The 23,482-nt window shown below is 35.8% G+C and overlaps 1 protein-coding gene and 2 long non-coding RNA genes across 3 annotated transcripts in view; 1 reads left to right on the top strand and 2 right to left on the bottom strand.

Moving 5' to 3' along the window:
• LOC308639171 overlaps positions 1-23,482 on the bottom strand; it is a 247,633-nt gene that overhangs the window by 7,979 nt on the left and 216,172 nt on the right. The window lies entirely within an intron of this gene.
• The window catches only part of CHIC1 (cysteine rich hydrophobic domain 1), a 92,205-nt gene that overhangs the window by 29,892 nt on the left and 38,831 nt on the right, over positions 1-23,482 (top strand). The window contains exons 4-6 of the mRNA XM_081277268.1: positions 5,062-5,118; positions 5,403-5,462; positions 7,614-7,779. Coding sequence (XP_081133394.1) covers positions 5,062-5,118; positions 5,403-5,462; positions 7,614-7,664 — 168 coding nt within the window. The 3' untranslated portion in view covers positions 7,665-7,779. The remainder of the gene's footprint in view (positions 1-5,061; positions 5,119-5,402; positions 5,463-7,613; positions 7,780-23,482) is intronic.
• On the bottom strand, positions 17,266-22,266 carry LOC308639897. The gene is made up of 3 exons (XR_014020129.1): positions 22,207-22,266; positions 20,022-20,183; positions 17,266-18,374 (listed from the first exon to the last, which is right to left on the bottom strand). It is a non-coding gene; the product is annotated as an uncharacterized lncRNA (long non-coding RNA).

The following is a 23,482-nucleotide window of genomic DNA, read 5'->3' as shown; positions in this document are numbered from 1 at the left end:
ATAGCCCAAAAAACAAAAGCAAGAATTGATAAATGGGATTACACAAATTTATTTATTTTTTATTTATACATTACAGTATAATGTATTTTGACATTATGCATACACGATGGGGAATTACACTGTTCGTATATTCATATATAAATTCATATAAATTCATGTCAAATTCATTCAACTGTCTTTCCCATTCCCATTCCCCCTCCCTTCCCTTCATTCCCCTTTGTCTAATCCAAAGTACTTCTATTCTTCCCTACCCCCACATTATGTGTTAGCATCCATATATCAGAGAGAACATTGGCCTTTGTTTGGGGGGATTGGTTTGTTTCACTTAGCCTGATAGTCTCCAGTTCCATTTATATTTAAGCAAATGCCATAATTTCATTTTTCTTTATGGGTGAATAATTCCATTGTTTATATATATCACATTTTCTTTATCCATTCATCTTGAAAGGGCACAGTCCTATTGGTTAGCTATTGGGATTTCGCAAATTTAAAAGCTGCACAGCAAAGAAAACAATCAACAGAGACAATCTACCAAATGGGAGAAAATATTTTTCAGCTATATATCTGAGGAAGGTTAATATTTAGAATATATAAGGAACTCAAAAAAAAAAACACTGAACAACAAAAGAACAAGTAAGTCAATTAAAAATGGACAGGGCTAGGAATATAGCCCATTGGTAGAGTGCTTTCCTCATTTGCACAAGGCCATGGGTTCCATCCCCAGCATGACCAAAAAAAAAAAAAAAAAGGACAAATGGGGCTGAGGTTGTGGCTCAGTGGTAGATCACTTGCCTAGCATGTGTGAGGCACTGGGTTTGATTCTCAGCACCACATATAAATAAATAAAGGTCCATCAGTAATAAAAATATTTTGAAAGATGGACAAATGATTTGAACAGACACTTTTTAAAAGAAGAAATACAAAAGACCAATAATTATATGAAAAAGAATATCTTTAGTGATAGGGAAATGGGGCTGGGAATATATATAGCTCAGTTGGTAGAGTGCTTGCCTTGCATGCACAAGGCTCTGGGCTCAATTTCCCAGCACCACAAAAAAGAAAAAACCACTGAACTACAAGATAATAAATTTAAAAAGTGATAGGGAAATGCAGATCAAACCTACATTGATGTTCCATCTCACTCCAGTCAGTATGGCTACAATAAAAAATGCTGGAGATGATGTGAAGAAAAGGAAATCTTTATATGCTCTTGGTGGGAATGTAAATTAGCATAACCACTATGGAAAACAGTATGGAGGTTTCCCCCCAAATCTGAAAAATACAACTACCATATAATTCAGCTATACTACTCCTGGGTATATATCCAAAGGAAATGATATCAGCATACAAAAGAGATCCCTGCTTATTGAGGTGCTATTCACAATATCCATGATATGGATTTATCCTAGGGGCCCATCATATGAATGGATAAAGAAAATATTGCATATATACACAATGTAGTATTATTCATCCATAAGATAAAATATCATTTGCAGGAAAATGATGGAACTGGAAGACATCATTTTATGCAAAATACACCAGACACAGAAAGACAAGTATCACACATTTTTTCTCATGTGTAAACTAAAAGGAAAAAAATGACCTGAAAGTAGAAGTGAGGCTATAAGAGATTAGGAGAGGTTGGGGGACACAGAATGGGAGGTGGTAGAAGAGGATAGGAGAAGGGAAGGGAGACAAAATCAAAGCTTGATATATGTATGTGTGGAAATGCCAGAGTGAAACCCATTAATTTGTACAATATTAATAATTATGATAATAAAAAGTGTTGGGCTTAGTTTGTTGTTTTTCTAGTTCTTTTTTTTTAGAGAGAGAATTTTTAATATTTATTTTTTAGTTCTCGGGGGACACAACATCTTTGTTTGTATGTGGTGCTGAGGATCGAACCCCGGGCCGCACGCATGCCAGGGGAGCGCGCTACCGCTTGAGCCACATCCCCAGCCCCATTTTTCTAGTTCTTTGAGGTGTAACATAAATTTGTTAATTTGAGGTATAGATTATCAGGGATTGAACCCAGAGACACTTTACCACTGAGCTACATCCTCAGGTTTTTTTTTTTTTTTTTTTTTTTTTTTAAGTTTTGAGACAGGGGGCTGGGGATGTGGCTCAAGCGGTAGCGCTCGCCTGGCATGCGTGCGGCCCGGGTTCGATCCTCAGCGCCACGTACAAACAAAGATGTTGTGTCTGCCGAGAACTAAAAAAATAAATATTAAAAATTCTCTCTCTCTCTCTCTCTCTCTCTCTCTCTCTCTCTCTCTCTCTCCTCTCTCACTCTCTCTTTAAAAAAAAAAAAAAGTTTTGAGACAGTAAGTTGTTTAAGGTTTCCTTAAGTTATTGAAGCTGTCCTCAAACTTGTGATCCTCCTGCCTCCTAAAGATCACAAAATTTTTCACAGACTCAGTGGTGTAGAGTAACACCATTTATTATTTCGTAATCAGAAGTATAGGTACAACCTGGCTTAATTGGGTTTTCTCATTAGGGTGTAACAAGGCTGAAGTGCTGTCAAGGCTGCATTCCTGTCTGAATATCCTGTAAAAGAATATGCTTCCAATCCCAGTCTTAACAAAATGGGTTTCCTTAAACTTTCTAGGTGACCTTTTCCATTTTAAAGCCAACATGGTGCTTTTAAGGGCTCTTATGATACATTGGCACTCCACAAATAAATCAGGATAATGTTCTTTTTTTTTTTTTTTTTTTTTGGTACTGGGGATTGAACTCAGGGGCACTCGACCACTGAGCCACAATCCCCAGCCCTATTTTGTATTTTTTTTTAAGAGACAGGGTCACACTGAGTTGCTTAGCACCTTGCTATTGCTGAGGCTGGCTTTGAAATTGCGATCCTCCTGCCTCAACCTCCTGAACCACTGGGATTACAGGCACATCCCGCATAATCTTCCTATTTGAAAACCAATTGATCAGTAACTTTAATTACATCTTCAGCATCCCTTTTGTAATGTAACAATATTTTTTTTTACAGAGAGAGAGAGACATAGAGAGAGAAAGAGAATTTTATTATTTATTTATTTTTTTTTAGTTTTCGGCAGACACAACATCTTTGTTGGTATGTGGTGCTGAGGATCGAACCCGGGGCGCACGCATGCCAGGCGAGCGCGCTACCGCTTGAGCCACATCCCCAGCCCCGTAATGTAACAATATTCACAGGTGAAATGCTAGGGGTTCAAGATCATAGAAGCCAGAATTCTGCTTACCACAGTCTTTTATTCTGCAAACTTGCTAAACCACTTATAGTTCTAGTAGTGTTTTAGTGGTTTCCTTGGGGTTTTCTACATACAGAATCATTTGTCTGTGAATGAAGACAGTTTTTTCTTTTCCAATCTGGATACCTTTTGTTTATTATTCTGGCTACAACTTTCAATATGGTGTTGAAAAAAAAGTGGTGGGAGAAAACGTCCTTGTCTTGTTCCCAGTCTTAGGGGGAAAACATTTAGTTTGTCTCCATAAAGTATGATGGTAGCTGTAGGTTTTCCATAGCTGTTCTTTATGAGGCCAAGGAAGTTCCCCTCTAGTCCTAATTTTTCAGGGTTTTTGTTTGTTTTGATATTAGGAATTGAACCTAGAGGTGATTAACCACCTAGCCACATCCTCAGCCCTGTTTGTTTGTTTGTACTTGGGTTTGGACCCAGGGACACTTAACCTCAGAGCTATACACCCCAGAGTTTTTTTCATTTTTTATTTTGAGACAAGGTTGCTTAGGACCTCACTAAGTTGCTGAGGCTGACCTCAAATTTGTGATCCTCGTGCTTAAGCCTCCCCAGTTGTTGGGAATACAGACAACTATCACTGCATCAGGCTCCAGAGTTTTTATAATTAATGGATGTTGGATTTTGTCTGTGCTTCTTCTAAATCTACTAAGACAATCACATGTTTTTTGTCTTTTGTTCATGTAATATATTATGTTAGTTCATTTTTTGTATTCCTTGGATGGATTCCATTTACACATGATTCAATCTAGTATTGTTGAGAATTTTGTGTTTATATGATTGAAGGACACTCATCTTTTGTTTTCTTTATGCATTTATGATGTCTTTGTCTAGCTTTGGTATCAATCCTTAGATGATGAGTTGGGGGAAGTGTTCCCTCTATTTTTTGGAAAATATGTGAAGGATTGAGGTTTTTAAAATGTTTGGTAGATTTATCATTGAAGCCATCTGGTCCTGTTTTTTTTTTTCTTTGTGGAAAGATTTTTTTTTTTTTTTTAAGAGAGAGTGAGAGAGGGGAGAGAGAGAATTTTTTTTTTTAAAGAGTGAGAGAGGAGAGAGAGTGAGAGAGGAGAGAGAGAATTTTTAATATTTATTTTTTTTTAAGAGAGAGGAGAGAGAGAGAGAGAATTTTTAATATTTATTTATTTTTTTAGTTCTCGGCGGACACAACATCTTTGTTGGTATGTGGTGCTGAGGATCGAACCCGGGCTGCACGCATGCCAGGCGAGCACGCTACCGCTTGAGCCACATCCCCAGCCCAAGAGAGAATTTTTTTTTAATATTTATTTTTTAGTTCTCGGCGGACACAACATTTTTGTTGGTATGTGGTGCTGAGGATCGAACCCGGATCGCACGCATGCCAGGCCAGCGGCGCTACCGCTTGAGCCACATCCCCAGCCCCGAAAGATTCTTAATTACTAATTCAATTTCTTTATTTTGTATCCTGATTTTGTCTGGATTCTGTCAAGTGTAATGACCCCAAGATATATTCCAGCTGGCATTGTTGCTGATCTAACCAACTGTAAATGAGCCCTCTGAGTTTATTATATTTGCAACATCCCTTTCATAATGTAACATAACATTTAAGTTTATTTTGTTTAATTATTTTAAAAGTAGAACGTTTTCCATTTGTTTGCCTCTTCTTTTACTTAACTTTAACTTAGTGGTTGCTATCAGTCACATTGCATTTTTTCTGATTTATAATAGAAAACCAAGAGGAGAAATAAATGGTAATTTACAAGTAAACAGGAAACTATAGATACACAGAGTAAACGAAGTTCTGCAGTTCATCTTGTAACAAAGTCTTTATCCTTTTCCTCAGACCAGAAGATCAATTCAGAAGCTATTAGAGTGGGAAAATAACAGATTATATCACAAGGTAAGAAATGCTAAGCAAATGGATGCCTCATTTATTTATTTTAATTATTAAATTGAAAAAAAGTACTAAATGGGGATTTTTCAAGCCATGAAAGGATTAGAGAACTAATACTCAACTATTTAATAGATCGTTTTATAAGGTATTTTAAGTGCTGTAAGGTATTTTAAGTGCTGTTTCATATCTTATGCCTATAATATTTGCTGTGACTTAACTCAGATGTATAGGTTGTAATTCTAATTAGTTTAAGTTAATATAAAATTCTTAACAAAACTGTACTTTCTTAGCTTGCTTTGCACTGGAAGTTGACTAAAAGGAAATGCGAAACTAGCAATATGATGGAGTATGTAAGTATGAAGTTGTTTTACTTAAATTTTTTGGATTTCATCCTAAATGTAACATTTTATTATATTTATCATCTGTCAGCTATTTTTTTTCTCCTCAGATTGCTTACATCTTCTTTAGCTTTGTAGCCAACCTAAAATATCTTGAAAGTTTACGATTATTTAGATGTTAAGTCTCAACTAGTGTGCTCATCTAAAAATATTGTACAATCTTATCTTCTTTTAACACAGTCACAAACCGCAGCATATGGTGGTAAGAACAGCTTCTACTGGACAAAATATTTCTAAATGTAATCTTATCAAAACTTGCATAAAATAGAAATTAACTTCTGAATTCTGAATTCATATTTTGGCTTGTTTTTTTCTTTTATTATTATTATTATTAGTTCAAAACATTACAAAGCTCTTAACATATCATATTTCATACATTTGATTCAAGTGGATTATGAACTCCCATTTTTCCCCCGTATACAGATTGCAGAATCACATCGGTCACACATCCACATTTTTACATACTGCCATACTAGTGTCTGTTGTATTCTGCTGCCTTTCCTATCCTCTACTATCCCACCTCCCCTCCCCTCCCTTCCCCTCCCCTCCCCTCTTCTCTCTCTACCCCATCTACTGTAATTCATTTCTCTCTCTCGTTTTTTTTTTAAGAGAGAGAGAGAGAGAGAATTTTTTAATATTTATTTTTTAGTGTTCGGTGGACACAACATCTTTGTTTGTATGTGGTGCTGAGGATGGAACCCAGGCCGCATGCATACTGCTTGAGCCACATACCCAGCCCTCTCTTGTTTTTGTTTTTTTTTCCTTTCCCCTCACTTCCTCTTATATGTAATTTTGTATAATAATGAGAGTCTCCTTCCATTTCCATGCAGTTTCCCTTCTTTCTCCCTTTCCCTCCACCTCTCATCCTTGTTTAATGGTAATCTTCTTCTCATGCTCTTCCTCCCTGCTCTGTTCTTAGTTGCTCTCCTTATATCAAAGAAGACATTTGGCATTTGTTTTGAAGAGATTGGCCAGCTTCACTTAGCATAATCTGCTCTAATGCCATCCATTTCCCTGCAAATGCCATGATTTTGTCATTTTTCAGTGCATTTTTTGTGTATAAATGTGTATAAATGTGGCATTTATACACAATGGAGTATTTGTTTTTTTCTTGACTAACATTTAACTCTTAGTGAAAAAAGTTAGGTTTTAATGCAGGTTCAGTTTTTTTTTTTTTTTTACTGAAAGCTATAGAACCTTGGTCATAACATAAAATCACATATAGCTAATATGATCAATTCAGCATTATTAACATTAAAAATATTAAATTTATCCTAGCTTCAGGCTTCTGACATGCAATATATATTTAATAATAAACATCAATTTGCATCTCATAAACAAGGATTATTATAGTATCTCTTCACTTTGAATAGTTTTTAGAAAAATGTGAAAATGACCACAAAACTAAAATCTATTATTGAGATAACTTTCAAAAATATCTTGTTTTGGGCTGGGGATGTGGCTCAAGTGGTAGTATGCTCACATGTGTGAGGCCCTGGGTTCGATTCTCAGCACCATGTAAAAATAAAACAAAGATATTCTGTCCACCTAAAACTTAAAAAAAAAGAAACACACACACAAAAAAAATCTTGTTTTTTATTATTTCTGAACCTACCTGTGAATAAACTATTTTAGTCATTCCATTTGGATGCTCATATTTTTCACATACAACTTGCAAAAGATAGTAATCCTCAACTAATGCTTTGATGGAAAAATACACAAGCATAATAATTTTTTTGTAATCTGTACAACAGTTTTAATTCTTTCTACTTTGATTTTTAAAATACAGGTGAAGGGAGCATATGATAAGTAATAGGGTTAGCTTCTCTTCCCCCAAATGAATAGTTATTGTAAATCAGGTAATAACAACTGTTAGCTACAGGAAGTAATTTTGTTTACCTGTTTAATTTTTGAATCCCCAATCTAATCACAACTTATGGTAAGTTATTTACATGACTGTTTTATGTATTTCCTTTACTTTTTATAATATAGGATCAAAAGATAGTCATGTGACAATGAGTATAAGCTTTTCTGGGTTATATATAAGTTATATTAATTTAAAAACATTTTGTCAACATATTCTTGTTTGTTTTTATTTTGCAGGTTATACTAATAGAATTCTTACCAAAATATCCCATATTTCGACCTGACTGAGGAGTTTTATTCAGTCACTTCTGTGTTTCCTGTCATTTCCTACCCTTAGTGCCTTGTAGATGATTATGGAATGAAGATGGTCTCCTTCGCTGTGTTCAAGTTATTCTTTATAATGGTAGAGTATTCTCCTCACTCTTTTATTTTTGTTGGTTTAAGAAGATAATTTGCACATTTTTTGTTGTTAAATGAGGCTTGTGTTTTGCACTCTCAATTTTTAAGTAAATACACATATACATATGTGTACACACACACACACACACACACACAGTTGCCACTAAAAGTAAAACATCAGTGCTGGTGTTCAAAAAACAAAAACCTTGTTTTGAGCATGCTGCCTTATAATTTTCATACTCACTGTTTCTAAATATGCATCATTTTTTAGGCTACTTAATGCTGTGTAATCCCTTACTGGACACACTTAAATAAGCTTTTGGTAGCTTTTAGAAATGGTTTTACTCTGCTTTTAAAGGACATGCAATTAATAGCAATGGTTTGTCCTGCACTTTGCTAAAGTATCACTTATGTTAGTGGATAAAATATTTAAACTCCTAAACACTTGTAAATATTGTCTCTTTGCATAATGTAAAATATGTTATGCCATGGTTTACAGAATGTAATATTACTCTTATTGTATTGCCAACAATTCGCATAGATTTTAATATGAATGTCGTTTGCAAGCATCCTTTTGAATGTAGAGACGTTAACATGCTATTTTATGGCAAAGCCATAATAAACATGTTAAAATTTCAGGTGTAGGGCAGGGTTGCCCAATGTAACAAGTGGATTAAAATTGAAGTCATTATCTCAGATATTGTGCATTGCATCCAAACCCAAGAACCTTATTTTTTGCCATTCCCTTATTTTCAGTATTTCCTTTTTTGAACTCCACCCCCACCCCAAAAGAATTTATTTGACATCTGGCAATTTCACAGCCTCACTGTCCTTCATTTCTTTCCCTTTGAATATTGCCTTTCCTTTGAAAATACACACAATTTTGACTTTTAAGAAGTATCTTGAGATTTTACTTGTCTTGGAAGGTAATCTAGAGTCCCATGAAACCTACTGCTAACCTTTATCTGGAGTTCAGATAGTCTGTTTTGGGAAACAGAGCTACTTAAGTTACACCAAAATAATATGGAGTGGCTGAATCATGGTTAATAAAATACTTTTAATCCTCTTTTTGAGGATTTTTTTAAACATTTGGAAATTATTAATGAAGAAAGGTGTTTAGACAAAAGTATTTTAGTTGGTACGTTTACCACCCAAGTAGCCAGCCATTGGATTGGTATGTGTGCTATTTCTCTTCACAATTAAAATGACAATACCACTCCTCTTCTACTAATTTTGAATTTTAGTGTAACAAAAGCTTTGTATCACTTCAAGTAAAAGACAGATGTTTGCCTGTGTGTAGGCATTATTTGTAATTCATAGTGCTAAAGATAAATTTAAAGTGTCTAGGATTGAATAATATTCTATTTGTCATCTTACAATCTTGCTGCTTTTAGTAAGCTTTTTTAGGCAAGCATTCATCCCAGTGAAGAGAACAATCATTTCTTCACATAAGGTGAAACCTTTTTAGGCTACTTTTAAAATTCATTCCTAACTTGAAGTTCACAGTCCTTGACCATTAGAAAAAGAAAAAAAAAGAGACACTATGTGATAGGAGATTATGATTGTTTGCACAAAGACTCTGTGGAGCTCCATTATCCCCATGCCACCCAACCACCCCAGTTCTCTTTTAATATATTATGTATTCCTGCAAATATCATGTGTCTGCCTGCTGCAAAATTGAAGGTGTATTTTTATAGAAATGGTGGAAACCTCTGAAAATGCATACCCACTGTCTTGTTTTCTAGTTAAGATCAGGGAAAAATTGTATCTGTGGTTTATGTTCCAGCTAATGTCATTAAAATTATGCTTCAGACTGTGACATTTTAAAAGGTTTATACGATCTGAAGAGAAACCAGAGTATAGACTGTGACATTTTAATACCAAAACTGATTGCCAGCATAATATAGAATTTCTAATTATCACTGATAGAATAATTGTTTTTAAATGTCAACCCTTATAATCTTATTTTTCCTGTAACCTTAGAATTTGAACATATGGTTATCATAGTAATTTTTTCTGCCATGTATAAATCATACTTGGTTTTGTTTAAAGAACAGGAAATGGTGAATTGTTTCCATGAAACAGATATTAAGAATAGTGTGTCTGGAGGTAACAGAACATAGAATTCAAGACACAATTGTATTTGTCATAAAAACAATTTGACAGAATGTGTAATTTTAATTTTAACCAGTCACTCTTTTTTTTTTTTTTTTAGTTTTCATTATTCTGGTTAATTAATCTTAATTTCTTAAACTACCCAGAAAACACCCAATTTTCTTTTCTTTTTTTATCACTTTCTCTCTCCTGTGATGGCTTTTTCAAACTGTTTTCCCTTTTAGGAGGCTGATTAGCAATTGGGTATTTTGGAGTGTTGGGGGGAGTTGTTTTCTTTTTAATGAGATTGGCATCAGTGAATACTGAAATGACAAGAGTACACTGTGGTGATTAATTCCTCCCCCACTGAGGCTTTTATTTTTATCCTCAGGATAGAGCATACTTGTATTTTTCCATTGGGTTAGTAAAATGTTTTGTGAAAGTTGTTTTTCAATTGAAAAAAGTAATTTTGAATTTGTTGTATAATATTCCTTTATGAAATCTTCCATGGTGGTTTCCAGAGAAAAATGACATGTATTTGCCAAAGTATATAAATCTCAGTAGGTGTTAAAGTTACAAGTTAAAATAGTTCTTTGAAATTCATTTTCCAATGCTTCTTGTTTGGTCAAAGATTCTGTCCTAACAAATTGATTGAATTGATAATTTTAAAGCTCATCCAAAAGGCCAAGAGCGTATGTAGTATTGATAAAAATATAGAAAAGTATTATTTACAGATTTATTAACCCCATTACAGACATGTCCTCTTCGCTTTGTTCCCTTCTTGTCCCCATGTTAATTTAGGAGCGAGTAGTCAAATTTTAAAAGTGGAAAAGTGCCTTGTCTTTTTCTGAACAAAGATAATGTGGAAGGAAGCAGAGTGAATGAATTAGTAGATCATTAGATTAGAAATTGTTCTTTCGACTAGGTATAAGACATATTGAGTATCTTTTATTTATTATACATTCGGTTTCCTTGTTTTCCTCCAATCATGTGATATATTAATGACAAAATATTACAGAAGAGGACTATCAGTCACTTAAAAACTTGTATAATTTTAATGCTAGTAAACATGTAATTTAACATGGTTTGGGAAGGACAGTGGTTATTGACTGAAATCCTACCAAAGCCCACTTAAGTATTTAATGTCCATACTTTTATGACTTGTAAACACTAATGTCTGAGAAATTAAATCATGTTGATTTTTATCACTCTGCCATTTTAATGAAATTTATTTGTGGTTTTTGATAATTTAAGTAAAGTTCAGTAACATTTGTAAGCCTTTGAACAAATAGGGTTTTTCAAATGTATGAGAGCTTTAAAAAATCATTAGCATTATAATTTTGTTTACAGATAAGCCACCTCTTTAAAAAAATTAAACCTTACTACTTGAACATAAAACCCCAAACAATATTTCATTAGAATTTACTATATTGGTCTAGCAAGATATATAAATTATATTCATTTGACTAATGGGAGAAGTTTCACATAATGGAAATACCTTTTGCTAATTTGATTATAAGTGCTCAAATTCATTAAAATTGGGTCCTCCTATTCCTTTTAAAGCAAAATCTGCTTTTAAAAGCAAAGTCTGCTTTTAAAGCAAAATCTATTCTGCAAAACAATTTTCAAGTTATTCAAGTTCCCTTAAGTGGTAAACTATTAGAATTTTCAGTAAAAGGAGTAGGTTTACTAATACCTGTTCATGTAATATGTGGGCTAAAAAGGGATACATCTATAAAGATATACCTATATCTATTTATAAATATATTTATAAATAGATATAGGTATATCTTTATAGATATATCCCTATCTTTCCCTAATTTCCCTTACCTGATTCTGAGCCAGCCTTTTTATTTTGATGATGGCAACCTGAGAATACGTTCCGTTTTCTGTGGACTTTGTCAAACTCATACTATATGAAGTAATGATCTAATATTGTGGACTCTAGGCAGTTAACTTAAATAGCATGTCAGTGTTTTTGTTTGTAAAGTTATGGGGTTGAACCTAGAACTGGACAGAAAATTAGAGATTATCTAACATTCTGAGATTCTAGAAATCCACAGGAAACTTATTGTACAGAATCTCAGAATGATTATTTTCAGACCTACTACCCTTTGTGGAAACTCTCACAGTGCCTTGCACACAGTAAAAGTTCAGTTTGCTTGCTGGCTGGTAGTTGATGTGTGTTAATATCATACAGGCTCAAAGAACCTGATCCCTGATAGACCTTAGTCCACCTTGATGATAAAAGTGAATGTAGATTCCCTAGGAACTGAGGTCTGAGGTCTCTGAGCTTTGCCTATGTGGAATCTCACAATTGAGTTGGTATCCAGGCAAGAATTATAGCTGTGACAACAATGGAGATATGGAAGGATCCACTCTGAAGTTTTAATGTGAAGAGTTTCACATCCTATCCAACATTTGCTTCAGTGTCTTATCAAGATCCACACTTTCAAAAAGATCTTTTGGAACAAATTGATAAAATTTGGTAGAAAGGGAAATGGTGTGGAATTCAAACCCAAGTCACTTCTAGTTTAATTCTTAGCTCTGCTGCTTAATTCCTCTGTACTTCATGTCCTCATTGCTGAAGTGGGGACAATAATCTGGACCTACCTCACAGGGGAATTGAGGATTTTTTCACATATTTGTGTGATTTGAAGATGATAGAAATATATACTGGATATCATAATTGTGTAATTTCTAAAGAGATTCCTTGAAATCCATGTCATAATGTTTTTCTTTCACCGAACGAGTGTTGCAGTTTATCTATATATCAGTAGTAAATTTTGTTATTGATTCCTTGTTTGTTAAACATGAATTATTGTATTATGTTAATACTTGATTTAGGGAGGTAAAGCAGGGGATGTAAACCAGTGGTTCCCAACTTGGGGTAGATGAAATTAGCAGTGGGGTTATCCTTAATCCTTTTGCATTATTTCAAAAAAGATACTAGAAACCATACTTTGACCCATAATATTCCTGCTACACAGCTAACTAATACATGGAATTTCCATGCATTTTGCTTATATTCTTTCAATTCTGTCTGTTAACACTGATTAGAAGCTGTGAATGATTATGTGCTTTTGATTAATACAAAAAAATGACAAAAAATTTATTATTATATACTTGAAAACATAAAGAAGGAATCATGAAGAGATGTATATGGCAAAAATGTTGGGAGCCACTTTTATAAAGGAACTAAGGTTATTTGACCCTTTCCACAGATTGCTTACCTGGTCCCTAAATAATTAAATGCTGGGGGGTGGGGGGGCTAGAGAGAGAGTGAGAGGGAGAGGGAGAGGGAGGGAGGGAGGGAGAGAGAGAGAGAGAGAGAGTGTGTGTGTGTGTGTGTGTGTGTCTGTGTGATGGCTAGATTGGGCTGTATAACTTCAGGTTGGAATTTGCCTTCAGGTTTTTTTCTGTTTCAGGATGATGTAATTGAGCTAATTCATTGAGGTGTGTACATGTAACTCATACATATACACACATTGGATTGCAAATGTGGAAAGTGTTATACTGTCACATTCTAGCATTGGACTAAATATCAATTTCTGAGTCTTAAAGTAGTTCTGTATAAATTCGGTGTGATGAATCAAGGCAATAATTTCTCAAATGTTGCTTTTATTCCTGCTTATTTCATTTCAGCTTTTATCTTGGCTTATTTTCTTAACTTTCTGTTTGTTCTAGTAAGCAAATAGTGTAAAATTGTTTTAATGCTTGGACTTTGGAAAAAGTTATAAATGTTTGAAATTATATAATCTACAAGCTAGTTTGCCATTCTTGGACTAACAATGTACAAAATGAGTCTTGGTGGTGAGAACAGGACATCCAAATATCTAGAAAGTGGATATTGATCAAAACATCTGCTTGAAAAGGCTACAATTTCTACTTTTGACAGTGGATTCCTGTTGGGACAGCATTACCAGAAGAGAATAATAGTGGATATGTCTATCCAAACAAAGAACTTTCATGCATCTTGTAGTGTTCCATAGCCTGTGGAATGAATTCATTTTTCTCCCTTGAGTCCAGGAATGATCCCCCTGGAAGAACTCAACCTATATACAGCTGTGCCAAAATGAAGGATACCTGCCTCTCTGAAACTTTCACTGCTGCTTCTGTCGTTGTTCACTTGTCAGATAAAATTTTATTCTCAGGATGCAAAATTAAAATAAAGTGCAAATCTATGTTAGTGAATTGGGTGTTTCGGGGCAAATCTTTATTTCTTCTTCACTTCCTTATTCTTCCTTTTGAAGATCGTATTTCACATTTCACCTCTTGTCACATTGGTGAGTGCTATGTCTGATTCTATAAGTAATTTATGGCATACATCAGGTTTGGGAGCCCTTGTTTTGCCCAGTGTTTGGCATGTGGCCAAGTAGAAAGTTATTCTTGAATGACGTTGCATTCACCCTGCAAGCCTACCTGTGAAGTATAATATTAAAATTAGGAGGGGCTGGGGTTGTGACTCGGTGATACAGCATGCGTGAGTTACTGGGTTCGATCCCCGGCACCACATAAAATAAATAAAATAAAATAAAGGGATTGTGTCCATCTACATATTAAAAAAACGAGTAGTTACAATTAGGGGGCTCTGGATATAGCTCATGTGGTAGAGTGCTTGCCTTGCATGCACAAGGCCCTGGGTTCAATCCCCAGCACTATCAAAAAAAAAAAAAAATAGTACAAACTTACCAAGCATAAGTGTATAGTGTAAGGAGTGGGGAATGTGAAATTACTTGACAGAAGTTTTGACTCTCCTCAGCAGATTATGGAAGAAATTTAAGTTGCTTTTAAAACTGATTAATATGTAATAATATCAGATTTCTTTACTCTAAGCTTAATTCTTGTGAATTCATTAAAAACAGGAAAGTACAACTTAGCATGAAAAACTGTAGAATGTTCCCCAGTACCTGTGGTAATTGTATTATTTTTTTATTTGTGGTAATTGTACTATTTCAAAAAGATTTGAAATTTCAAAATATTAAGGCAGAGGTGGCACACTTAAACTTACACAGAAGTTTCATATTTTTGTTTTGAAAAGAAAAAAATTATGCTGAGGATTGAACCTAGGGCCTCCTGTGTGAAAGCATGAACTCTACACTGAGCTACACCATGAGCCCCTAAAATTCTCCTTTCAAACTTTATAGATGAGGGAAATATACATACTTCTTGTTGATGAGGTCTTAAATGTGAAGTAGGATGTGCTATGTGGGAAGTGCTTGTATGTTATATTTTATATTAAGGGTGGAAGCCACATGCTTTTAAATCTGCCAGTAAAGAATACTTAACCTTTTTCTTTTTGAGAACAAGGGGAATTTTTATTGAGAGAATAAAAATAGAAAGCTTTCTAGATTTCCAAATGAGTGATGAGATTATACCTTGCAAAACTAAAGAAGAAAAATATACAGCTATTTGATCAAAAACAGTAGAGGTAATCATGAAGCAAATGGAGTGAATTCTATTGCCCAGAGATTGACATACCAAAGTCTACCCTTATTAGTGGTTTTACTTTCTGTACATCCAATTACCTTTGGCTAACCTCAGTAGAAAAATATTCATATTTGTCTTGACCCTTTCAACTCTTTCAAGACATAGTGACCATGTACATAAATTTATTGTATACATATTTATTTTATTTGTACTACTGGGGATTGAATCCAGCATGCTAGGCAAGTACTGAGCTCCATCCCCAATCCTTTTTAAAATTTTTATTTTGAGACAGAGTCTTGCTATGTTTCCCAGGTTACTCTAAAAAATCTACAATCCTCTTGCCTCAGGTCCCAGAATATCTGGGATTAATACTTAACTCTTCATAAGATAATTAAATATAGAAAATTCTCTAGGGGATACTAGAATTTTCCAGTTGTAATTACCAAGAAAATTGACTAGTAATCTTCTAGCAAAAATCAGGACACTTGGTGAGCCTGATTTTGTCTGTCATACCCAATTTTATATTATTTTGATATCATATACTACTTATGAATATACACACACATATATATGTATGTGTGTGTATATATATGTGTATGTACACACACACACACAATAGTAAATAGAGAACATATTGTTTCCTGAAATCAGCTCTATATTCTGGGTTTGGTGTGGGATTTAAAAAAAAAAATACTTGTTTCAAGTAGTTTGGACTGGGATTGAATTATTTGGTAGAAGGTAGAAGAAATAAGGAAATCCAATCCACCAGCAGACCTCTGAGGTAGCTGAGACTCCAGTTGTGATTTATTTAGTCAAAGAAATTATCCTGGCTGAGGTTGTGGCTCATCGGTAGAGCACTTCCCTAGCACATGCAAGGCCTGGGTTCGATCCTCAGCACCACATAAAAATAATTAAATAAAGGTATTACATCCAACCAAAACTAAAAAAATAAACGTTTAAATATTTAAGAAAGTATTCTGAACTGTGTACAGTTCACAAGAATTTTTACAAATGAAAGGTGGGCAGCAATGTAGATTTTTTTTTAGAGATAATTTTTAATATGTATTTTTTAGTTTTCGGTGGACACAACATCTTTATTTTAGTTTTATGTGGTGCTGAGGATCGAACCCAGCACCCCGCACGTGCCAGGCTAGATCCACCTCCCCAGCCCAGCGATGTAGATATTTAGATTAGAATAAATGATAATCCAAACAGATAGCAGAGGGATATAAAGGGGACTTGTAAATGCTTTTGAAAGATAAATCCCTGATGTTCCTAAAGTTTTAATAGATAAAGAGTAGGTTTGGGGATCCTTGGAGATTTTAGTGAGACTTTGCCTCTAAGGTAGATGAATGTGGTCTTGTAGAGAGAGTGATCAACTTGGAATGAAACTGTCTAGATTCAAATTCTGGCTCCACATCTGACCAGCTTTGATATTTGAGTCTTTGATGCATTTATGAGATGGGATGAATATAGTAACTCTTGCCTTTCAAGAATATTGTAAAGATGTATGAGATTATGGATATGGAAGGACTTTCAATAGTGTAAAATGAAGGAGAGAATATTGCTGTCAACCAGGACCTTTCAATACATAGTAGCCACAGGGCACAGTGGAAAATGGAGGGATCCCCTCTCAGGAGAGGTAAATTGATGGAACACCTACCGCCATCAGGCTTCCATTTGTTTTCTTGGAATATTCCACATTTGTGTGCAAACCTCAGTGGCATGTACTGCTATAGATTACTAATTAATTTACCTTGCCACTTGCTTTTTCCCTTCAAACATAGCCTCTATTTAAAAATTTTTTCTTAGTTGTAGCTGGACAGCATGCTTTTATTTTGTTTATTTTTATGTGGTGGTAATGATGTAACCCAGTCCCTCCCACATGCTAAGTAGGCACTCTGCCACTGAGCCCCAGCCCCAAACATAGCCTCTTTTTTAAAAAAAAAAAAAAAATTATTTTTGATTTTTAGGTGGACACAATATCTTTATTTTATTTTTATGTGGTGCTGAGGATCGAACCCAGTGCCCCATGCATGCTAGGCGAGAAACTCTATCACTGGGCCACAACCCCAGCCCCAGCCACAAACATAGCCTCTTAAGAGGGTCTTGCCTCCTTTGAAATCTTTTTAATTGGCTTCCAACAAACTGACCTTACGGTTTTCAGCAGCTTATGCCTTGTTTTCCTAATATTCAGGTGGCATTTTTATACCACTTTTGAGAATGTATCCCAAACACATTGATTCAGGCCTCACTGTGATCAGTGATTCATATCTGTGAGATTACGGGCAAGGGTTAAGAGGACAGTGATCATAGAACAAGGGAAGCATGCAGGATCTAAACTCACTGGTTTGGCCTCATGAACATGATATTCTAACCAATTCTTTGCATTTAATTTTAAGCTTTTGGGGACCATATTATAGAATGATATAAAATGTTATATATATATATATATATATATATATATATATATATATATATATCAAAAAGATCTTTGAGCTCACCAATTCCAATACAAATGACTGTCTCCAGAGGGGAGGCTGGGATTTGCTTTTAATGGCAGAGTTGGAACTGAAGTTAAGGTTGCCCGATTCCCACTCTAGTATTTCTTATTCTGTTTTCTTTGAATTATCTTTGCATTGTTAAGAACAGAACCACCTCCCTTCTTCCTCCCGCCGCCCCATCATCTCATTGTCTGATCTCTAAATCAGACAATGCTCCAAGCAGCATAATGCTAACTGTTCAGTAATCTAGAGATGTCAGAGAGCTGTCAAATAGTGAGCCAAAAGATCTAACTTGTCACTGTTTGCCTTTTTCTTTTTTTTTTTTTTTTTCCTTTCTTCATGGTTCTGTGGATTGAACCAGGGCCTTGTGCATAGGAAGCAAGCACTCTCCCAACTGGGTTGTATTCCCAGCCCACAGGCTGTCTTTTGTTCTTTCTCTTTTCATTATATTTTCATAGGAGCTGTGGCTTCACACGTTTTCTTATATATTTCATGGTGTTTATCATGTTTGATGACTGGAGAATATTCATTCTAATTAATAGCAGAGTTTACTTGCAGTCCATTGCTTCATCTGAAACGGAAGGTGGGGCAGCAAAGAAATTATATTTAAATAAAATAACCTCAAAGATTCTAGTGTCGTCATTGTATTATAAGACTTAAACAGTTATCCATCGTGAGCTTTTGAACAATTGCATTTTTCACTATAAAAAGATCGATGGAAAAAAAAAAAGATCTATGGTTTTGTACAAATGCCTTTTAATTTATTCATAAATGTTTACTTGGAATATATCCCAGAAATAGGATTGCCAAGTTAAAGGGTAGATTAACTTCAATGCCTCCTGAGGCATAGTACCAAATTGTGCTCCATAAAAATTTACAATTTCTAATGTTATCACTATCAGAAACTGAAAAAAAATTCTTGCTTTTTGACAGCCTCGGCAGTGTTGGGCTCCTTTTTTATTATTAACTTATGAGAACTTAAAATGAATTTAATAAGTAATATAGTTCAAACTTCTAGGAAGGCTGAACATCCTTTCAAGTATGCTTTGCTCCTTTTAGACAGTACAGCATAGTTATGAAGATTATGAACATGGGTGCTAGGTAGACCTGAATTAAGCAATTTAGTAGCTCTTTTTATAAAAAAATATTTTATATTTGTCAATGGAATAAAATTATATATATATTTATTTATATATTTATATATATTATAGCTGAGGATGAAACCCAAAGCCTCACACATACCCGGGAAGTGCTCTACCACTGAGGCACAACTCCAGCCCATTTAGTAGCTCTTTGATCTAGAACAAGTTACTTTACTTTTCTAATCCTCCCATTCCTCATTGATATAAACATATCAATAGTATGAAATTATTAGTGTTCTTATGATTTTTCATTGACAAAATATGGAAAGGTAGAACAAAATTTTAGATATTTTTACGTGATTTTGGGTAATGGCATAATGGAATGAAGAGAACACTGGACTGAGAATTTTTTTCATTTTATTTTTAATTTTTTTTAATTCTTGTAGATGGACAGCATGACTTTATTTTATTTTATGTGGTGATAGGGATTGAACCCAGTGCCTCATATGTGCTAGGGAAGCACCCTGACATTGAGCTACAGCCCTAACTCAAGAGTAAGGATTTCTTTAAAGCTAGGATCCTTGTCTTGTCTCTTTATGAACTGAGATATCCTTTTTTTGTTTGTTTTGTGGTGCCAGGGATTGAATTCAGGGCCTTGTGCATGCCAGGGAGGCACTCTATCAAGTGAACTATATCTTCAACCCTGAACTGTGATATCTTAAGCAATATGAACTTAAGTCTATTTATCCATTAACAAATTAATCCACTTATGAGGTGACAGCCATCATGATTTAATCAGTGCCTAAATGCCTCACCTCTGAACCTTGCTGCACCAGGGACATTTCTTTTTTTATATCTTTTTTAATGTTTTTTTTTAATTTTAAAAAATAAATGCCAGTGGAATGCATTACAATTCTGGGACATTCCTTATCCAAATTATAACAATGATAAATGTGAAACGTCCATCTGTTATTTAAGAAGAATAACTTTACCCTTCTATGGAGTAGATTTTTCTCCCCTTGATCAAACCTGGTATCTCAAGCTACCCAATTTTCTTCCATGGAAGAAAATTGATTTCTCTAACCAGAACTGCTTGGGGACTCAAGACAGTAACCAAGTTAAAATATGGAGTTTACCTGTCCTTAGTAGACTACAATCTGCCAGGATCTGGAATTTTGATACATCTATGAACTAGTGTAGTCCTTGTAAACAGAAATAACTTCCAGCATATTCACACCTCCTTCCTTAGCTGGGGATTGTCTTTCATTCCTTTGGATGGCTATCTTCAATATGTGCATCTTAAGACAAGTAAATAAGGAAGGAAGGTTGATTTGCTGCTCAGAATAACATGGAGTCAGATTACAACCCTGAGCTATGTGGATTTTGGTTTATTATTTAGGCCATCAGAAACCTTTTAATTGTGACAGCTATAGCTTCCCAATTCTAGATTCCCTTCACTATGAATAAAACATTCACTAGTCTGACTACCACTGTGTTCATGTTTGGAATGCTCTCCCAACTATAGGCTTGTAAAGTAGACTTATCTGACCATCCATATGAAAGAGATCTTTCCTTTTTTGTATTGTCTGTCTCACTCATTGTAACCCTAAATTATCAATTATAAGTAATATGTGCTATTTCTGCAAATATATTTTGAATTATGACCATACCGATTTTTAAAAACTACAGTATAGCTTTTTAAATGTTCATATGTCTCTGTAAGAATGTATATTTGGGTCTGGGGTTGTGGCTCTGTGTTAGAGTGCTCACTGAGCACGCTTGAGGCACTGGATTGATCGTCAGTACCATGTAAAAATAAAGATATTGTGTCTGCCTAAAGCTAAAAAACAAACATTTTTTAAAAACATGTATATTTTTCAAACCATATTATCCTATCAGGGAAGAAAAAGTTTTTAGGTTTCCTCTATCTCCCTGAAAGGCACCCTAGCACAGCATGTGGTAACACTAGGCATTAATGAAGACAAGTAATGAGAAATTAAGTCAAAAGTTGGCCAATTAAATGTAGGGTTTTCCTGGAAATGAGCAGGAATTCCAGATGTGCAGTGTGCCAAAGGTCCTTGAGTCTAGACATGCTTCTGTATCAATGGCTTATATAGATTTATACTAGTATAACCAAGACTTTACATATCTATTCATACTTTACATATCTATATGCTTTTTATACCTTTATTTTAATTATTTTTCTTTATGTGGTGCTGAGGATGGAATCCAGGGCCTCACACCTGCTAGGGAAGCACTGCACCCCTGAGCCACAACCCAGCCTCTCTGTAGGGCTTTTAACACTTTCATAGCTTTTCCATTTCTCTCTAACCCCCCCAAAAAAAAAAAAATCTGCTAGATACTAGAGCAGACAAAATTGTCTCCAATTTGAAAACAGGAAATTCAGACTTAAAATGGAGAGTTATTAGTGATTTACCCAAGGTCAAAACACCAGAACCATGATCTCCCTACTAATTTTTACTTCATTTAAAAAATGATCCCCACATCTTGGTGTACCTGTTTTGAATTGCCCACTCCCAATCCTTGATATATTTGCAATTCTAAAGTTCTGATACAAGGCAGAAATGGTCTGGATTACCTCTAGAATGAAAATTAGAATTTTTGAGGTGGGGGAGGGGGAGTTAGAGGTCATCTAGGTCTACTCTCAAAAGCAGGGACAGGTTAGGTGCTGCTTCGGTTACCCACGGTATTAAAAAAAAAAAAATTTTTTAAGTGGTTCATGTTCAAAGAACTGAATAGAAACGCAGTAGGACAAAGGTGCTTTGTGGTCATCTGAAAGATGCGAATTGGATAATGTTGTGGTTCAATGAGAGTTAAAATGGGGGCCGGAAGTTCCTTTCATCAAGAAATCGCAGCAATGCAGGCGGAAGAGGAGGGAACAGTTGACTTTGTTCCGTTTTTTTCTTTTGGGGGGTCGTTTATTTATCTTTGTTTATTTAATTCTGGCTTTTTGGTACTGGGGATTGAACCCAGGAGCTCTTGACAGGCGAACGACATCCCCAGCCATTATTGCATTTTATTTAGAGACAGTGTCTCGCTAACTTGCTGAGACTGGGTTTGAACTCTGTCTCCTGCACTCAACTGCCCGAGCCACGTGGGCCACCAAGTCTGGCAGAGTCCAGGCTATTAAATTGGGCTTTGGAGAAGATTAGAGAGACTGCCCGAGAGTTGGAGGCGAAATAATTGGGTCTCAGCAGGAGGGTGGAGGACTGCAAACACCCGTAGGCAACTGAGTGGTTAATGCAGGTAAATTCTGTGCACGTGGTTCCAGTTCACCAGCACTGAGAGCATATTCCGTACCTTTTGTAGTCTTCTCCGTGGCCAGGGACAGTATCCTTGTGCTCTCGTTAAATACTGCTGGGAAATCCAGTAATTACTGTCCGGGCAGGAAGGGGTCAAGCTTTGAGGTGAACATTTGCCAACGTTCAGAGGCAGCTTGCCACCGCTTCCCACACCCCAAGGAAGGGAAGAGTACTTAATACCCCCACTTCCTCCAAGTGGAGGCTGACATTTTCTTGCTGCTTCACCCAGCAGGAGGGACTACCTGGGCTTCATTATGACAAAGGGCTTTTAGGATGCAGCAAAGAAGCGACATTTTTCTCTTCCCGCCTCTGCCCCTGAGCCCCACCCCCTACTCATTCCCTGGTCACAAGCCTCCTTTTGGTGGAACAAAGGGCAGTGAGGAGAAAAGCGCGCTCTGGCTAAAGTTCACCTTGTGTTTTGCCAGCCTAGGGCAGTCAATAAACTGCCATTTGACCTCAGTCTTGTGGGTCAAGGTGAGCAAGCCTTTCCCAGCTGGGCTCCTTTTCGCCTCTGCCCACAGGGCTTATCTGCTTCAGAGTTCCCCAGTGGTAGAGCAGTTAACCCTTACCTGTCAGTTCCTTCTATCCCGGCCCCAAATCCAGAGGTTTAATTGCGAATCCCTGTCTGGATAGCAAAAGTCAGACCTGAAGCCAAGTGCAATACAAGGTGCCACGTGGAGCTGGGAGATAAAGAAAACTGGCTTTACAGAGGTAAGGTCTAAATTGTTCTCACTACCTAATGGAGGAAGGGGACCTCCACTGGTCATGGGTTCAAAGAAACTGAGATCGTGTTTCTCAAACTCCAGAGGAGCCAAGGAGAAACTACCTCCAGTAGCTCTCCAGGTGTGTGAGCATGTGTTTGATTTGGTTTGTTGTGTACCGGGGATTGAACTCAGAGGTGCTTGACCACTGAGCCACATCCCCAGCCATATTTTGTATTTTATTTAGAGAAAGGGTCTCACTGAGGTGCTTAGTGCCTTGCATTTGCTGAGGCTGGGTTTGAACTCGCCATCCTTCTGCTTCAGCCTCCAGAGCCACTGGGATTTCAAGTGTGTGCTACTGTGCCCTGCTACTCTCCAGGCTTTTTTTTGTGTGTGTGTGTGTGTGTGTGTGTGTGTGTGTATGTGTGTGTTATTTCTCTTTTTCCTGTACTAGGCTCCCTTTTCCACCCACAATCTATAATACTGTACCAGGGGTTCTATTTAATGGAAGGCAGCCAAAATGATGAACAGGATAGCTTTTATTTTTTTGAAAATTTTTATATTTATCTTTTA

The sequence above is a fragment of the Spermophilus citellus genome (assembly GCF_964194105.1).
Source record: "Spermophilus citellus genome assembly, chromosome: X".
In the NCBI taxonomy this organism is placed as follows: domain Eukaryota; kingdom Metazoa; phylum Chordata; class Mammalia; order Rodentia; family Sciuridae; genus Spermophilus; species Spermophilus citellus.
The sequence above is the reverse complement of the archived record's forward strand: the minus strand, read 5'-3'. Positions and strand labels throughout refer to the sequence as shown.